This window comes from Oncorhynchus nerka, linkage group LG14, assembly GCF_034236695.1.
Source record: "Oncorhynchus nerka isolate Pitt River linkage group LG14, Oner_Uvic_2.0, whole genome shotgun sequence".
In the NCBI taxonomy this organism is placed as follows: domain Eukaryota; kingdom Metazoa; phylum Chordata; class Actinopteri; order Salmoniformes; family Salmonidae; genus Oncorhynchus; species Oncorhynchus nerka.
In genome coordinates this window covers 94,869,382-94,887,695 of record NC_088409.1, presented here as the reverse complement: position 1 = coordinate 94,887,695, position 18,314 = coordinate 94,869,382, and the positions used below count along the sequence as shown (strand labels likewise).

Sequence of the window (18,314 nt, the reverse complement as noted above, 5' to 3'; positions counted from 1 at the left end):
TAGTGTGTAGTTTCTTCTCAGCTGCATCCTATTCAGGAATAATTGTCACACGGTTGTAATATCTTGTGGACAAATGCGCTGGGTGTCCGAGATTACAAATGTTGAAGGATCAATAGGCCCTCATTACCTACCTGTGAATGCCAACTCTTCAAAATATCCACTCAATGTTGTTGACAGCAATTCCCCCCCCCCCCCCCCAAAAAAAAGGTGTACCACCTGGGTTTACTAAAACAGATTGGATATAGACCCACCTTACTGACTAGGGTCTACCGTATGGATGTCATCCCAGATTATAATAGTTTTTCCTTACAATTAATGTTACCCATTATGACAAGCTGAACCTCCTTGCCAACCAAGTGAGAGAATATACCCACAACTACACCACATAATAAATGTAATATCTGCATAAGTACAATGTAATTACTAGGTGTTACACAGGCTTTCTCTTCTATTTAATTACTTATTACTCATTACCAAGTGAAAATACCTACAAAAGATGAGCTTCTACTTCAGACAACTTTATTGAAACATGTCAAAAATACCTTACATTTCTTACAAAATAATAGTGATGTTTAATTCGATTTTAAACATGGATACAGTTGAAGTCGGAAGTTTACATACACCTTAGCTGAATAAATTTAAACTCAGTTTTTCACAATTCCTGACACTTAATCCTACAAAAAAATCCCTGCCTTAGGTCAGTTAGGATCACCACTTTAGTTTAAGAATGTGAAATGTCAGACTAATAGTAGAGAGAATTATTTATTTCAGCTTTTATTTCTTTCATAACATTCCCAGTGGTTCAGAAGTTGACATACACTCAATTAGTAGTTGGTAGCATTGCCTATAAATTATTTAACTTGGGTCAAACATTTCAGGTAGCCTTCCACTGTAAGGTTTGCGGAACTGGTGGCAGTGAAGTCAGACGCAGGAGAGCAGAAATATCCTGGAAGGATATTAGGGCTAGGTAACACGGTCACCACCGATAAATCCATGAAAATCAAAAATTTCAATAAGCATTTCTCTACAGCTGGCCATGCCTTCCTCCTGGCTACATCCAACCCCGGGCAACAGCTCTGCCCCCCTGCAGCTACTCGCCCAAGCCTCCCCAGCTTCTCCTTCACCCAAATCCAGATAGGTGATGTCCTGAAAGAGCTGCAAAACCTGGACTAGAACAAATTAGCTAGGCTAGACAATCTGGACCCTCTCTTTCAAAAACTATCCGCCGCCATTGTTGCAACCCCTATTACCAGCTTGTGCAACCTCTCTTTCGTATCGTCCGAGTTCCCTAAAGATTGGAAAGCTGCCGCGGTCATCCCCCTCTTCAAAGGGGGTGACACCCTAGACCCAAACTGTTACAGACCTATATCCATCCTGCCCTGCCTATCTAAGGTCTTTTAAAGCCAAGTTAATTAACAGATCACTGACCATTTAGAATCCCACCTTACCTTCTCGGCTGTGCAATCCGGTGTCCGGGCCGATCACGGGTGCACCTCCGCCACGCTCAAGGTACTAAACGATATATTAACTGCCATCGATAAAAGACAGAACTGTGCAGCCATTTTCATCGACATGGCCAAGGCTTTCGACTCTGTCAATCACCAAATTCTAGTCTGCAGAATCAAAATCCTTGGTTTTTCTAATGACTGCCTTGCCTGGTTCACCAACTACTTTGCAGACAGGCTTCGGTGTGTCAAATCGGAGGGCATGTTGTCCGGACCTCTGGCAGTCTCTATTGGGGTACCACAGGGTTCAATTCTCAGGCCAACTCTTTTCTCTATATATATCAATGATGTCGCTCTTGCTGCAGGAGATTCCCTGATCAACCTCTACGCAGACGACACCATTCTGTATACTTCTGGCCCTTCCTTGGACACTGTGCTAACTAACCTCCAAACGAGCTTCAATGCCATACAACACTCCTTCCGTGGCCTCCAACTGCTTTTAAAAGGTAGTAAAACCAAATGCATTCTTTTCAACCGTTCGCCCGCCCGACTAGCATCACCACCCTGGACGGTTCCGACCTAGAATATGTAGATAACTATAAATACCTAGGTGTCTGGTTATACTGTAAACTCTCCTTCCAGACTCATATTAAACATCTCCAATCCAAAACAAAATCTAGAATCGGCTTTCTATTTCGCAACAAAGCCTTACTTACACCAAACTTACCCTAGTAAAACTGACTATGCTACAGATCCTCGACTTCGGCGATGACATCTACAAAATAGCTTCCAATAATCTACTCAGCAAACTGGATGCAGTCTATCACATAGTCTATCTGTGTTGTTGTCTTTGTCATACTGCTTTGCTTTATCTTGGCCAGGTCGCAGTTGTAAATGAGAACTTGTTCTCAACTAGCCTACCTGGTTAAATAAACCTCTCAGGGATATGTGGGATGGTAGTGTCCCACCTCGCCAACAGCCAGTGAAATTGCAGGGCGCCAAATTCAAAACAACAGAAATCCCATAATTAAAAGTCCTCAAACATAGAAGTATTTTACACCATTTTAAAGATAAACTCAGCCACAGTATCCAGCCACAGTATCCAATTCCAAAAATAATTCACGACGACAGCATGGCAAGCAATTATGTTAGGTCACTACCTAGTCACAGAAAAACACAGCCATTTTTCCAGCCAAAGAGAGGAGTCACAAAAAGCACAAATAGAGATAAAATTCATCACTAACCTTTGATGATCTTCATCAGATGACACTCATAGGACTTCATGGTACACAATACATGTATGTTTTGTTTGATAAAGTTCATATTTATATCCAAAAATCTCAGTTTACATTGGCGCGTTACGTTCAGTAATGTTTTGTTTCCAAAACATCCAGTGATTTTGCAGAGAGCCAGATCAATTTACAGAAATACTCATTATAAATGTTGATGAAAAGTGTTATGCATAGAAGTTTAGATAAACATCTCCTTAATGCAACCTCTGTGTCTGATTTCAAAAAAGCTTTACCGAAAAAGCACACCATGCAATAATCTGAGTACGGCACTCAGACAACAAAACAAGCCATACAGATATCCGCCATGTTGTGGAGTCAACAGAAGTCAGAAATAGCATTATAAACATTCACTTACCTTTGATGATCTTCATCAGAATGCACTCCCAGGAATCCCAGTTCCACAATAAATGTTTGATTTGTTTGAAAAAGTCATTTATGTCCAAATACCTCCTTTTTGTTCGCATGTTTAGTACACAATACAAACTCACGAGGCTCGGGCAAGTCCAGGCGAAAGTTCAGACGAAAAGTCATATTACAGTTCGTAGAAACATGTCAAACGATGTACAGAATCAATATTTAGGATGTGTTTAACATAAATCTTCAATAATGTTCCCACCGGAGAATTCCTTTGTCTGTAGAAATGTGATGGAACGCAGGTCGCTCCCACGTGAGCGCACATGATCAGCTCATGGCACTCTGGCAGTGACCTGACTCAATCAGCTCTTATTCCCCCCTCCTTCACAGTAGAAGCATCAAACAAGGTTCTAAAGACTGTTGACATGTAGTGGAAGCCTTTGGAAGTGCAACATATCACCCCATAGACACTGTATATTCGATAGGCAATGACTTGAAAAACTACAAACCTCATATTTCCCACTTCCTGGTTGGATTTTTTCTCAGGTTTTTGCCTGCCGTATGAGTTCTGTTATACTGACAGACATCGTTCAAGCAGTTTTAGAAACGTCAGAGTTTCATCCATAATAATATGCATATATTAGCAACTGGGCCTGAGTAGCAGGCAGTTTACTCTGGGCACCTTATTCATCCAAGCTACTCAATACTGCCCCCAGTTCCAAATAAGTTAAATAAAGGTGAATAAAAAAAATAAAAATAAAAATTCATAACAAAAACCAAGCCATGAAGTCGAAGGCATTATACATAGAGCTCTGAGACAGGATTGTGTCGAGGCACGGATATGGGGAAGGGCACCAAAACATTTCTGCAGCATTGAAGGTCCCCAATAACACAGTGACCTCCATCATTCTTAAATTGAAGAAGTTTTGAACCACCAAGACTCTTCCTAGAGCTGGCCTCCTGGCCAAACTGAGCAATCGTGGGAGAAGGGCCTTGGTCAGAGAGGTGACTAAGAACCCGATGGTCACTATGACAGAGCTCCAGAGTTCCTCTGTGGAGATTGGTGAACCTTCCAGAAGGACAATCATCTCTGCAGCACTCCACCAATCAGGCCTTTATGGTAGAGTTGCCAGACGGAAGCCACTCTTCAGTTAAAGGCACATCACAGCCCACTTGGAGTTTGCCAAAAGGCACCTAAAGGACTTTCAGACCATGAGAAACAAGATTCTCTGGTCTGATGAAACCAAGATTGAACTCTTTGACCTGAAAGCCAGGTGTCAGACTCATGTCGAAGAGGAAACCTGGCACCATCCCTACAGTGAAGCATGGTGGTGGCAGCATCATGCTGTGGGGATGTTTTTCAGCGGCAGGGACTGGGTGACTAGTCACGACTGAGGGAAAGATGAACAGAGCAAAGTACAGAAAGATCCTTGATGTAAACCTGGCCAGAGCACTCAGGACTCCAGACTGGGGCAAAGGTTCACCTTCCAACAGGACAACAATCCTAAGCACACAGCCAATACAACGCAGGAGTGGCTTCGGGACAAGCCTCTGAATGTCCTTGAATGCCCTAACCAGAGCCAGGACTTGAACACAATCGAACATCTCTGAAAATACCTGTGCTGCAATGCTCCCCATCCAATCTGACAGAGCATGAGAGAAGAATGGGATAAACTCCCCAAATACAGGTGTACCAAGCTTGTAGCCTCATACCCAAGAGGACTCAAGGCTGTAATCACTGCCAAGGTACCGAGTAAAGGGTTTGAATACTTATGTAAATGTGATATTATTATCATTTTTTTGTAAGAAATTTCAACAACAAAAAATGTTTCTTTTTTTTGCTTTGTCGATATGGGGTATTGTGTAGATTGATGAGGGGGAAAAAAACGATTTCATCCATTTTAGAATTAGGCTGTAACGTAACAAAATGTGGAAAAATTCAAGGGGTCTGAATCATTTCCAAATTCAATGCATTCGGAAAGTATTCAGACCCCTTGACTTTATTCACATTTTGTTGTTACATGGAGACCATTTCCTGATCTTTCTCATATCTGTCAGATATAAGACACTTCAGAATAAAATTCCTTTAGATTTTTTGGGGGGGACTATCTATTGTTCCATGTAGTGAATATGTTATTCAATGCGTTTGTATGGGCTACTAGCAGTAAGGCCAAATTCAATGTTTCATCAAATATTTTGGGGGGAATTTTTTTTGATACTTCAAGGGGTCTTAAAATTGAAAATCAAATAGCAAAATGATCCTTGGTATGACCTTCTTAAAACATCTCCACACTAAACATGCCAGTCATTTTCCGGTAATCAATAATGTGTTGTTATCATGACACAATGTAGCACCTCCCTCACTGATGCCCAATGTAGCACCTCCCTCACTGATGCCCAATGTAGCACCTCCCTCACTGATGCCTAATGGTGCTCGTTCCCTGGTGGAGTGTGACAGCGTATAAATATCCGTTTCAGCACTGCCATCCCTTTGTAAAGGCAGCCTAGCATACTACAGAAGCCTAGCAGTGTCAGGTATGCTGTCCACACATAGGTGGCCAGAGCAGGGCTGGGCGATGCTACAGCTGGTTCTGGTGGCTGCTCTATCCAAGGCAGAGCCAGAGGGCCTGGTGATGTGCAGGCGGAGAGGAGGTCCAGAGTACCCACAGCTGGCCAAGGATGGAGACATCATTCTGGGAGGCATCTTCTCATTCCACAGCAGCTGGCAGAACAGAGAGCTGAACTACACACATAGCCCACCACCTCTGCAGTGCACCAGGTAAACTACTGGCAGGAATAAGGTTGGCATAATATTGAAAATCTGAGAAAATACTATGGTAAGTTTTAAGAACACCATACATATTAAAAAAACAGCTAATTCCTTATTTTTTTACTATGGTATCAACAATTATCGGTTTCAATAATGTATCTCTAGAATAATTTCTTACAAAATATATTTTTTTTAGAAAATATTGTGCATTTTTAGTCAGGGAACATTTGAACCCCAAACCCTGACATTAACAACTGTCGTGTTGGAACCAGTCTGAATTTCAGAGCGTTCCAGTTTACCCAGGCTATGCTGTTTGCCATAGAGGAGATCAACAACAGCACATCCCTGTTGCCCGGTGTCTCTCTAGGCTATAAGATCTATGACTCATGTGGCTCCATAGCCAGAGGGGTGAGGGTGGCCCTGGCGCTGGCTAACGGGAACCAGGAGACAGCCACAGAGGGTTCAGGTTGCTCCAGACCAGCCCAGGTTCAGGCCATCATGGGGGAGGACTCCTCCTCACCCAGCATGGCCACTGCTACCGTCCTCGGTCCCTTCCATATCCCGATGGTAGGCAGAGGGCAGGGTTAGGAGTCAAGAGGGTATCAGTGAATTAAGATGTTCTATACATTAACTCCAAACATGCTCATTGGTAGTCATTGAAAACTTTTTGAAAAATGCTTACCCCCCTAAATAGTAGTATTTGGATGTGTTGTCTATTCTTATACTGTTGATAGATAGTTGTATGTCCTAATTGGTTGTCTATTGTGACTCCTGTACAATTTATTTCCTCAGATCAGCCACTTTGCCACATGTGGGTGTCTGAGTGATAAAGTCAAGTACCCCTCCTTCTTCAGAACCATCCCCAGTGACCGCTACCAGAGCAGAGCCCTGGCCCAGCTGGTCAAGCACTTTGGATGGACTTGGGTGGGCGCCATCCGAACCAACGACGACTATGGAAATAACGGCATGGCCACGTTCATTGAGACGGCAGAGCAGCTGGGGATCTGTCTGGAGTACTCTGTGGCCTTCTTCAGGACAGACCCTGAGGAGAAGCTGCAGAGGGTCATAGAGAGCATCAAGACGTCCAAATCCAAGGTCATTGTTGCCTTCCTCTCCTTCCTGGACCTAGACTTGCTGGTGAGGCAATTTGCCCTCCACAATCTGACAGGCTACCAGTGGGTGGGCTCCGAGGGATGGATCATTGACTCCTACATCGCCAGGGTGGATGCCCACCACGTCCTAAATGGAGCCATAGGCCTGTCCATCGCCAAAGCCCATGTCACAGGGCTGGGAGAGTTCATCCTGGACGTGAGGCCGCTTAACTCCGCCGGCATTGACAGCAGCATGTTCACTGAGTTCTGGGAGGCTCTGTTTGACTGTCGCTTCAGGCAGGGTGAGAGCTCAGAGTCCGAGACGGGTCAGTCTCAGCGAGAGTGTACAGGCAGGGAGAATCTGTCTGGGTTGCAGAACATCTTCACGGATCTGTCTCTAATGGCTATCTTTAATAATGTCTATAAAGGTGTTCTGGCTGTGGCCCATGCCCTCCATAATGTTTGGGGCTGTGGGGAGACGTGTGGCAACAAGACACAGCCTGATCCACAGACAGTGAGTTGATAAGCACACAATAGGAAGTGTAACTCAGATTTTCATATGTCAGACATTTCAGTTCAAACTACAAAAAAAAGCATTCCTGCTATGTTAATATTATTACTGTTATTGTTATGTCTCCTTAGATTCTCGAGCACATAAAAAACGTGCGTTTCAAGACAAAGGAAGGGGAGGAGGTGTATTTCAACGAGAAAGGGGACGTTACTGCCAAGTATGACATCATCAACTGGCAGCCGAAAGAGGACGGCAGTGTGGAGTTTGTTACCGTGGGTCTTTACGATGCCTCCCTACCTGCAGACAGGCAACTCACCATCAACAACAGCTCCTTAGTGTGGACACAGAATGCAAAGCTGGTGCGACTAATTGAATGTCAAATACACGCTATGTGTTGCAGGCTATCATTTGTAACTGTACACAGAGTAGTGGATTGTGTCACCATGTTCTCTAATATAAAACACCACTGCTTTTTATTTTAAACTTTTTTTTTTACAGGTGCCTGTGTCAGTGTGCAGTGACAGCTGTCCCCCAGGCACTCGTAAGGCTGTACAGAAAGGAAAGCCTGTATGCTGTTATGACTGTATCCAATGTGCAGAGGGAGAAATCAGCAATAACACAGGTAGGAACAATCAGTCAAACAGTGATAAGAGAAAAAAAACGACCTACACAGTTGTCCTGGAATGAAAAAGAGTTTGTGTGTCGTCTTTATAAAACTAATTACATTCCTTTTGTTTTTGTTTTTATAGATTCTGTCACCTGTGATCAATGTCATCCTGAGTTTTGGACCAATAAGAAGAGGGATATGTGTGAAAAGAAGGAAATAGAATTTCTCTCCTATGAAGAAATCATGGGAGTGTTGCTGACTGCTATCTCCCTGCTAGGAACATGTATGACGAGTATTGTGGCATTTATTTTCTTCAGATACAAGAAAACCCCCATCGTCAGGGCCAACAACTCTGAGCTGAGCTTCCTGCTGCTCTTCTCCTTGACTCTGTGTTTTCTGTGTTCTCTTACTTTCATTGGCCGGCCCTCTGAATGGTCCTGTATGCTGCGTCACACAGCGTTTGGGATCACCTTCGTCCTCTGCATCTCTTGTGTTCTGGGGAAAACAATAGTGGTGTTGATGGCCTTCAGGGCTACGCTTCCAGCCAGTAATGTCATGAAATGGTTTGGTCCTCCACAGCAGAGATTGACTGTAGTGTCCTTCACGTTTGTCCAGGCTTTGATATGCACTCTGTGGTTGGTCCTGTCCCCTCCCTTCCCCATTAAAAACCTCACTACCTACAAGGAAAAGATCATTCTAGAGTGTGATGTGGGTTCAGCTATTGGTTTCTGGGCTGTGTTGGGCTATATAGGACTCCTGTCTCTCTTGTGCTTTGTGCTGGCTTTTCTGGCTCGGAAGCTGCCTGATAACTTCAATGAGGCCAAATTCATCACCTTCAGCATGCTCATATTCTGTGCAGTCTGGATCACCTTTATCCCAGCTTATGTCAGCTCTCCTGGGAAGTTCACTGTAGCTGTGGAGATCTTTGCTATTCTGGCCTCTAGTTTTGGTTTACTTTTCTGTATATTTGCACCTAAATGTTATATAATTTTAATGAAACCAGAGAAAAACACTAAAAAGTTGATGATGGGAAAAATGTAAACAAAATCAGCATGAACGCATATATTAGTCATGTTTCTCATGATAATGTACTTAATTTGACATTTTAAGGATTTCAGGTTTGAATGTTTAAATGGTGAAAATAAACCATGCATAACTAGAAATTGAATTAGTTGATTTTTTGATTATGAACTAAGTCCAATTCAAAAGAATTTGTTTTTATTGTCAGAGTATGGCTAAAAGGTAGTGAATGAGGTATATAACCTGAATACCATGCTAACCTTCTCAACAACAAGAGAAAGTACCATGCTAACCATCTCAACAACAAGAGAAAGTACCATGCCAGCTTCCCAACAACCAGAGTACCATGCCACCTTCCCAACAACCAGAGCGAGTACAATGCCACCTTCCCAACAACCAGAGAGAGTGTCATGCCACCTTCCCAACAACCAGAGAGAGTACCATGCCACCTTCCCAACAACCAGAGTACCATGCAACTAGAGTACCATGCCACCATCTCCACAAACCAGAGTACCATGCCACCTTCCCAACAACCAGAGTACCATGCCATCTTCCCAACAACCAGAGAGAGTACCATGCCACCTTCCCAACAACCAGAGAGAGTACCATGCCATCTTCCCAACAACCAGAGAGAGTACCATGCCACCTTCCCAACACCAAGAGGGAGTACCATGCCACCTTCCCAACAGCCAGAGCACCATGACACCTTCCCAACAACCAGAGAGAGTGCCATGCCACCTTCCCAACAACCAGAGTACAATGCCACCTTTCCAACAACCAGAGAGAGTACCATGCCACCTTCCCAACAACCAGAGAGAGTACCATGCCACCTTCCCAACAACCAGAGTACCATGCCACCTTCCCAACAATCAGAGACTGTTTCATGCCACCTTCCCAACAACCAGATTACCATGCCACCTTCCCAACAACCAGAGAGAGTACCATGCCACCTTCCCAACAACCAGATTACCATGCCACCTTCCCAACAACCAGAGAGAGTACCATGCCACCTTCCCAACAACCAGAGTACCATGCCACCTTCCCAACAACCAGAGTACAATGCCACCTTCCCAAAAACCAGAGAGAGTACCATGCCACCTTCCCAACAACCAGATTACCATGCCACCTTCCCTACAACCAGAGAGAGTACCATGCCACCTTCCCAACAACCAGAGTATCATGCCACCTTCCCAACAACAAGAGTACCATGCCACCTTCCCAACAACAAGAGAGAGTACCATGCCACCTTCCCAACAACCAGATTACCATGCCACCTTCCCAACAACCAGAGAGAGTACCATGCCACTTTCCCAACAACCAGAGGTCCATGCCAACTTCCCAACAACCAGAGTACCATGCCACCTTCCCAACAACCAGAGTACAATGCCACCTTCCCAAAAACCAGAGAGAGTACCATGCCACCTTCCCAACAACCAGATTACCATGCCACCTTCCCTACAACCAGAGAGAGTACCATGCCACCTTCCCAACAACCAGAGTATCATGCCACCTTCCCAACAACAAGAGCACCATGCCACCTTCCCAACAACAAGAGAGAGTACCATGCCACCTTCCCAACAACCAGATTACCATGCCACCTTCCCAACAACCAGAGAGAGTACCATGCCACTTTCCCAACAACCAGAGGTCCATGCCAACTTCCCAACAACCAGAGTACCATGCCACCTTCTCAACAACCAGAGTACCATGCCACCTTCCCAACAACCAGAGAGAGTACCATGCCACCTTCCCAACAACCAGAGAGAGTACCATGCCACCTTCCCAACAACCAGAGTACCATGCCACATTCCCAACAACAATAGTACCATGCCACCTTCCCAACAACAAGAGAGAGTACCATGCCACCTTCCCAACAACCAGATTACCATGCCACCTTCCCAACAACCAGAGAGAGTACCATGCCACTTTCCCAACAACCAGAGTACCATGCCACCTTCCCAACAACCAGAGAGAGTACCATGCCACCTTCCCAACAACCAGATAGAGTACCATGCCACCTTCCCAACAACCAGAGAGAGTGCCATGCCACCTTCCCAACAACCAGAGAAAGTACCATGTCACCTTCCCAACAACCAGAGAGAGTACCATGCCACCTTCCCAACAACCAGAGAGAGTACCATGCCACCTTCCCAACAACCAGAGTACCATGCCACCTATCCAACAACCAGAGAGAGTACCATGCCACCTTCCCAACAACCATAGTACCATGCCACCTTCCCAACAACCAGATTACCATGCCACCTTCCCAACAACCAGAGAGAGTACCATGCCACCTTCCCAACAACCAGAGTACCATGCCACCTTCCCAACAACCAGAGAGAGTAACATGCCACCTTCCCAACAACCAGATTACCATGCCACCTTCCCAACAACCAGAGAGAGTACCATGCCACCTTCCCAACAACCAGAGTACCATGCCACCTTCCCAACAACCAGAGAGAGTACCAAAAACAACATCCTGATCACAATGAGACAGAATCTCAACATGTCTTTGATTTATTGTTTGGTTGAGTGTCCCCTGGTCTCCTGAGACCTTCCTCCTCCAGGAGCCACACCAGGCATGGAGCCATAGCAGCTAACCCTGCTACAGGGGCGGGGGGCCAGGGGCTATATATGGGCTGAGGACGGGAGCTGTAGAGTCTAAGAGCCCTGACTGCACTACAGAGCCAGTAGCCATGCCACAGCTGGAGCTGGTCCTGTCGGTGCTGCTGGTGGTGATGGGGGAGGGAGAGCCTGTGTGCAGGCTGCAGAGCAGGGCAGAGCTGCCAGACATGGCCAAGGACGGGGACCTTGTCATCGGAGGCATCTTCTCGTTCCGCACCGAACAAGATGGGGTCATAGACACATTTCAGACAATCCCTAAAATTCGTAGATGCATAAAGTAGGTATATTCATCATGTTTATTTGATTCAAACGTTGTTGTTTTTTGTTATTTGAAGTTTAAAGTGTATGAAATCATTTCTAACTACACATTTTTTTTAGTTATAATTTCAGAGAATTCCAGTTTGCTCAAACAATGATCTTTGCAATTGAGGAGATCAACAGAAACTATGAAATTCTTCCAGGCATTAAGCTTGGATACAAAATCTACAATCACTGTGGCACTATGGATATACTGAGAGCTGCGATGGCTCTGGTGAACGGACAGAAGAGCATAATCAATGACAACAACTGCACTGAATCGGACACAGTCCAGGCCATCCTTGGGCATTCTGGATCAACACCTACTATCGGAATGGCACAGATGGTTGGGAGGTTTCAAATACCAGTGGTAAGATACAAAATGAACAGAAATTGAACAACATAAACTGCCTAGTAAATACAATGTCAGCTTGAACAAATTACTACTTCACATAGCTTTTAAATCAAATGCACAAGTATCTACAGTATAATCTATTCTGTGATATTCAGAAGTGCTGTCATATTCAGAAGTGCTGTCATATTCAGAAGTGCTGTGATATTCAGAAGTGCTGTGATATTCAGAAGTGTTGTGATATTCAGAAGTGCTGCCATATTCAGAAGTGCTGTGATATTCAGAAGTGCTGCCATATTCAGAAGTGCTGTGATATTCAGAAGTGCTGCCATATTTAGAAGTGCTGTCATATTCAGAAGTGCTGCCATATTCAGAAGTGCTGTGATATTCAGAAGTGCTGTGATATTCAGAAGTGTTGTGATATTCAGAAGTGCTGTGATATTCAGAAGTGTTGTGATATTCAGAAGTGTTGTGATATTCAGAAGTGCTGTCATATTCAGAAGTGCTGTGATAAGATGTGCTGTCATTTTCAGAAGTGGTGTGATATTTTGTCACTAATGTCACAAACTGTCTTTTGTGACCCTCACTTAAAACAGATCAGCCACTTCGCCACCTGTGGGTGTCTGAGTAACAGAAAGGAGTTCCCTTCCTTCTTCAGAACCATCCCCAGTGACTTCTACCAGAGCAGAGCCTTGGCCCAACTGGTCAAGCACTTTGGCTGGAGCTGGGTGGGGGCTATAAGCAGTGATAATGACTACGGGAATAGAGGCCTAGCCACCTTCATGCTAGCTGCACAGGAGGAGGGAGTGTGTATAGAATACTCTGAGGCATTTGAGCAGACAGGTCCGCGCCATGAGATTCTCAGGATAGTGGAGATTATTAAACAGTCCAGTTCAAAGGTCATCATGGCCTTCATGACCCACAGGGAGATCAAGGTTCTGGTGAGTGAGCTCTACAGGCACAATATCACAGGACTGCAGTGGATCGGCAGCGATGCCTGGATCACAGATCCTTCTCTCACTGCCATCGAGGGACACAGCGCCCTGCTGGGCGCCATAGGCTTCACGGTGACCAGGGCTCACATCCCTGGGCTGGGAGAGCATCTGAAGGACGTCCACCCTTCTCACTTCCCCGACAGCATGTTTCTCAGGGATTTCTGGGAGATTGTGTTCGACTGCTCACTCAATATGACTACAGAACCTAAGAGGAAGCCATGCAACGGCTCTGAGAGTTTAAGAGACGTGCAGAACACGTTCACAGATGTGTCCGAGTTCACATTCACTAATAACGTGTATAAGTCTGTGTACGCTGTAGCTCACGCCCTCCACAACCTGTTGACATGTGAGGAGAGCCGGGGACCCTTCTCTAACGGGAGCTGTGCTCAACCCACACGCATAGAGCCCTGGCAGGTGAGCAGGAACCAGTCAAGAGAATTCACTAGTTTTCATTGTCACACAAACAAATACACTGGTGAGAGAACATGCGTTTTTTTTTCTTTCTTTTTCTTTAGTAGCTGAACTATTTTTGTAATTTCTCCCTCCCCCCAAAACCACAAAAGGTTTTGTATTACCTTCAAACAGTGAATTTCACAACAGAGGAGGGGGAGAGAGTGTTTTTCGACGGTAATGGAGACTCACCGGCTAGATACGAACTGGTTAACTTACAAACCACTAACCCAGGCACCATGGATGGAGTCACCGTCGGTACCTATGATGCCGCACTGCCAAAAGGCCACCAGTTCATGATGAATAACGTCAGTGTCATATGGAGAGGACGTAGTAAAAAGGTGCGGCTCTTAGTCACTCAAACATCTCTCTCTCTATATATATATTCTACAGTGAATACAAAACTATCTGTATTCTTCATATTCTAGGTCAAAATACATTTTAGGATCTAAGTGTACACAAGTATATTATAAACATGATTCTGTCATTACACTGCTTTTGATTGAGTTGTTGTGGTTGTTTTCGCTGTTTTCTGTGTATCAGGTGCCTGTGTCAGTGTTCAGTGAAAACTGTAACAGACCCTGCTGGAGTAAAACATGTAACATTTACAGTTAAACCATGTATGCTCTCTGTCCCCTAAAGATACCTGTGTCAGTGTGCAGTGAGAGTTGTCCCCCAGGCACTCGTAAGGCTGTGCAGAAAGGAAAGCCCGTATGCTGTTTTGACTGTGTGCCATGTTCAGACGGAGAGATCAGCAACGCTACAGGTGATGAGCAAACACACAGCATTACGGCTCACTGAAACAGTCACTCAGAAATCGACACAGGTCCCAGAGGCACGCTCCTAAAAAAAAACTAAAAAACATTTTAAATGATGTCATATTTCAGACATCGATCTTAGTATGTAATTGCTTTACGATTGTAAAAGTGGAGTCTGACTGTTGTTTTTTCCCATCTAACCTCAGATTCCATCGAATGTATGAGGTGCCAGCTGGAATACTGGTCCAACAAGTACAGAGATTCCTGCCGCCCGAAAGAAGTTGAGTTCTTATCTTATGAGGAAATGATGGGGACACTGCTGGCCTTGTTTTCATTGCTAGGGGTGTTTCTTACTGTGATGACATCATTCATTTTCTACTGTTACAGAGAGACCCCCATCGTCAGGGCCAACAACTCTGAGCTGAGCTTCCTGCTGCTCTTCTCCTTGACTCTGTGTTTTCTGTGTTCTCTTACTTTCATTGGCCGGCCCTCTGAATGGTCCTGTATGCTGCGTCACACAGCGTTTGGGATCACCTTCGTCCTCTGCATCTCTTGTGTTCTGGGGAAAACAATAGTGGTGTTGATGGCCTTCAGGGCTACACTTCCAGCCAGTAATGTCATGAAATGGTTTGGTCCTCCACAGCAGAGACTCAGTGTTCTGGCTTTCACTCTAATACAGGTCCTGATCTGTGCTCTTTGGTTAACAGTCTCCCCTCCTTTCCCCTACAAGAATATGAAAACATATCAGGAAAAGATCATTCTAGAGTGTGATGTGGGTTCAGCTATTGGTTTCTGGGCTGTGTTGGGCTATATAGGACTCCTGTCTCTCTTGTGCTTTGTGCTGGCTTTTCTGGCTCGGAAGCTGCCTGATAACTTCAATGAGGCCAAATTCATCACCTTCAGCATGCTCATATTCTGTGCAGTCTGGATCACCTTTATCCCAGCTTATGTCAGCTCTCCTGGGAAGTTCACTGTAGCTGTGGAAATCTTTGCTATTCTGGCCTCTAGTTTTGGTTTACTTTTCTGTATATTTGCTCCTAAATGTTTCATTATATTGCTGAGGCCAGAGAAGAACACCAAGAAACATATGATGGGGAAGACATCCAATGATATACGTCATTAACATATTTTAGAAAATGTTGGGGCCTACTAATTGATATACTGTTTGTCAAATGTTCTGGAGTAAACTGTGAGGACAACAACTGCTGCCTCTTTGAACCTTGTTAAAATAATATAAGTCACTAACTGTTTTGTGTTTAGTGCTTTTAGTGTTGTGTGTATTTAAATAAATCACAATCAACAAAAACCTTTTGTGAAATAATAGATATTGAAACATGAACATTAGGACATTGTCAAAGATAGACAGGCTGTCTCCATAAGTTATTGTCTGTGACAGACAGACAGACAGACAGACAGACAGACAGACAGACAGACAGACAGACAGACAGACAGACAGACAGACAGACAGACAGACAGACAGACAGACAGACAGACAGACAGACAGACAGACATGCAGTCAACCAGACAGACAGACAGACAGACAGACAGACAGACAGACAGACAGACAGACAGACAGACAGACAGACAGACAGACAGACAGACAGACAGACAGACAGACAGACAGGTAACCATCTGGTACAGACAAGCAGTCCCTTTGACACACACACGTACAGTGGGATGTGTCTCTCCAGGTACAGAGGAGCTGCTGCTAATGCCACAGAGCACAGTCCCGGGGGGGTAAACACCTCAAGGCCCCTAGCTCATCCTTTAACACAACAACAACAGTAGCAGCTTCCCACCCAAAGACACAGTATACTGTAATATACAGATTCTGTCAAATAGTGACCACCTTTGCATGATTCGCTATTTCTTATAAAGTAAATTGAAATGTATGTTTTGGTGTTTACATTTGATTTAAAACTGCACAGGATCAAGAATTTGAAAAAATGAAAAACAATGAAAAAGTCCTAATTCATTTGGTTGGGGGCAATGATAATCCATTACGTTGTAATGTAACTGACCTCTGGTTAGGTGCAAGGTGCCTACAGGGTTAACAATAGTCTTCAATCAATTTTGAAAACAAAAACAGAACATTATGATCCATTGCACTCCATTTTATAGTGCAACGTGCCTCTTTTTCTATTTTTAAATGTCTTTTTTTATTTAAATGTTTTTAAAGCGAAGTCATACTAAGACTAGGCTCTCTGTTACAGATGAGTCCTGCATAAATACATCAAACACACACAACATACAATATATAAAATTACAAAACACATTCAGAAAAGCAGACACATTCATTATTAACATAGAGGTCTCTGATCATGTCTCTGAATTGACCACGGGGGGGATCAGAACATCTCATTTCAGAGAGCTCTGTAAGTTGTTCCACATAAATGATGCAAAAACACAACTCTGTGGAGACCGAAGGGGCCTCCAGTGTAAATCAAATCCTGAGACCAGGTTTGTTCATTTGTAAGTCTAAATTGAATTAATGATGACAGATACATAGGACGTTTTGTTTTGTTGCATGAGTGCTTTGTAGATAAACACAAGAAAATGCTGCCCTCTCTTTACATACGAAGAGGCCTAAACCAGGGCAGGGTAATCTATTTGACCGAATCTCTTTAAACCTGCTCTTTAGCAATTATACTACAAAAAATACACTATACTATCAAATGAACCATGTACCCAGATATCAGCCTGTCACTTTATCCCAACCATTGTAATACAAAGGGACCTACTGGGATAACTGGGGTTGGACAGGTGCCATTGAGAGTCCATGGTAGTGCCTCATCCTCTCCTGGTTGAGAGTCCATGGTGGTGCCTCATCCTCTCCTGGTTGAGAGTCCATGGTGGTGCCTCATCCTCTCCTGGTTGAGAGTCCATGGTGGTGCCTCATCCTCTCCTGGTTGAGAGTCCATGGTGGTGCCTCATCATCCTCTCCCTGGTTGAGAGTCCATGGTGGTGCCTCATCCTCTCCTGGTTGAGAGTCCATGGTGGTGCCTCATCCTCTCCTGGTTGAGAGTCCATGGTGGTGCCTCATCCTCTCCTGGTTGAGAGTCCATGGTGGTGCCTCATCCTCTCCTGGTTGAGAGTCCATGGCGGTGCCTCATCCTCTCCTGGTTGAGAGTCCATGGTGGTGCCTCATCCTCTCCTGGTTGAGAGTCCGTGGGGGTGCCTCATCCTCTCCTGGTTGAGAGTCCATGGTGGTGCCTCATCCTCTCCTGGTTGAGAGTCCATGGTGGTGCCTCATCCTCTCCTGGTTGCTGATAAAGCTCTTCTAAAAGGACAGTTGACCTTTGCAGACTGAAAACCTCAACAACCCCAGCTGGTGAAGAAAGGAGATCTAGTTATGGTTACACATTTATACCCTCAATGAGTCCAGTTTCATGTTGTTGTTTTTTTGTGTGTTTCTTTTGCAAATGGTTTCGGCAAGTAAAGGTCGATTGCATAAACCCCCTGATTTCTTTTCTGTACATCTCACAGACTGCAGCCGCCACACCTTTTTACATCTGTGAATTTAAACGGCTGTAACAGAGCTTTGGAGCACGTCAAATAGCAGCAACGTGCCCGGATATGTATGTGCCACATCTTTCCAGTGTTCCATTAGACTGTGGACACTACGGTACTACCTATGGTACAGTAGTTAGAGAGATCTACAGCCTAAATCATGCAGGGCGCATGCTTCCTCACTGTGAGGACCTGGGTAGCCCGGCGCTGGCTGGCTCTCCTATGCTCTCTTAACAC

General features: G+C 44.6%; 1 protein-coding gene and 1 pseudogene across 1 annotated transcript; both read left to right on the top strand.

The window, feature by feature from the left end:
* The first annotated feature begins 5,622 nt into the window (after window positions 1-5,622).
* On the top strand, window positions 5,623-9,126 carry LOC115116472 (extracellular calcium-sensing receptor). Its single transcript, XM_065027232.1, is given in 6 exon segments — window positions 5,623-5,870; window positions 6,134-6,428; window positions 6,654-7,466; window positions 7,595-7,822; window positions 7,962-8,085; window positions 8,213-9,126. Coding segments are annotated over 6 exon segments (2,616 nt in total). The 5' UTR covers window positions 5,623-5,628.
* A 2,658-nt stretch (window positions 9,127-11,784) lies between these two features.
* On the top strand, window positions 11,785-15,720 carry LOC115116471 (extracellular calcium-sensing receptor-like; annotated as a pseudogene).
* The last annotated feature ends 2,594 nt before the right edge of the window (window positions 15,721-18,314 follow it).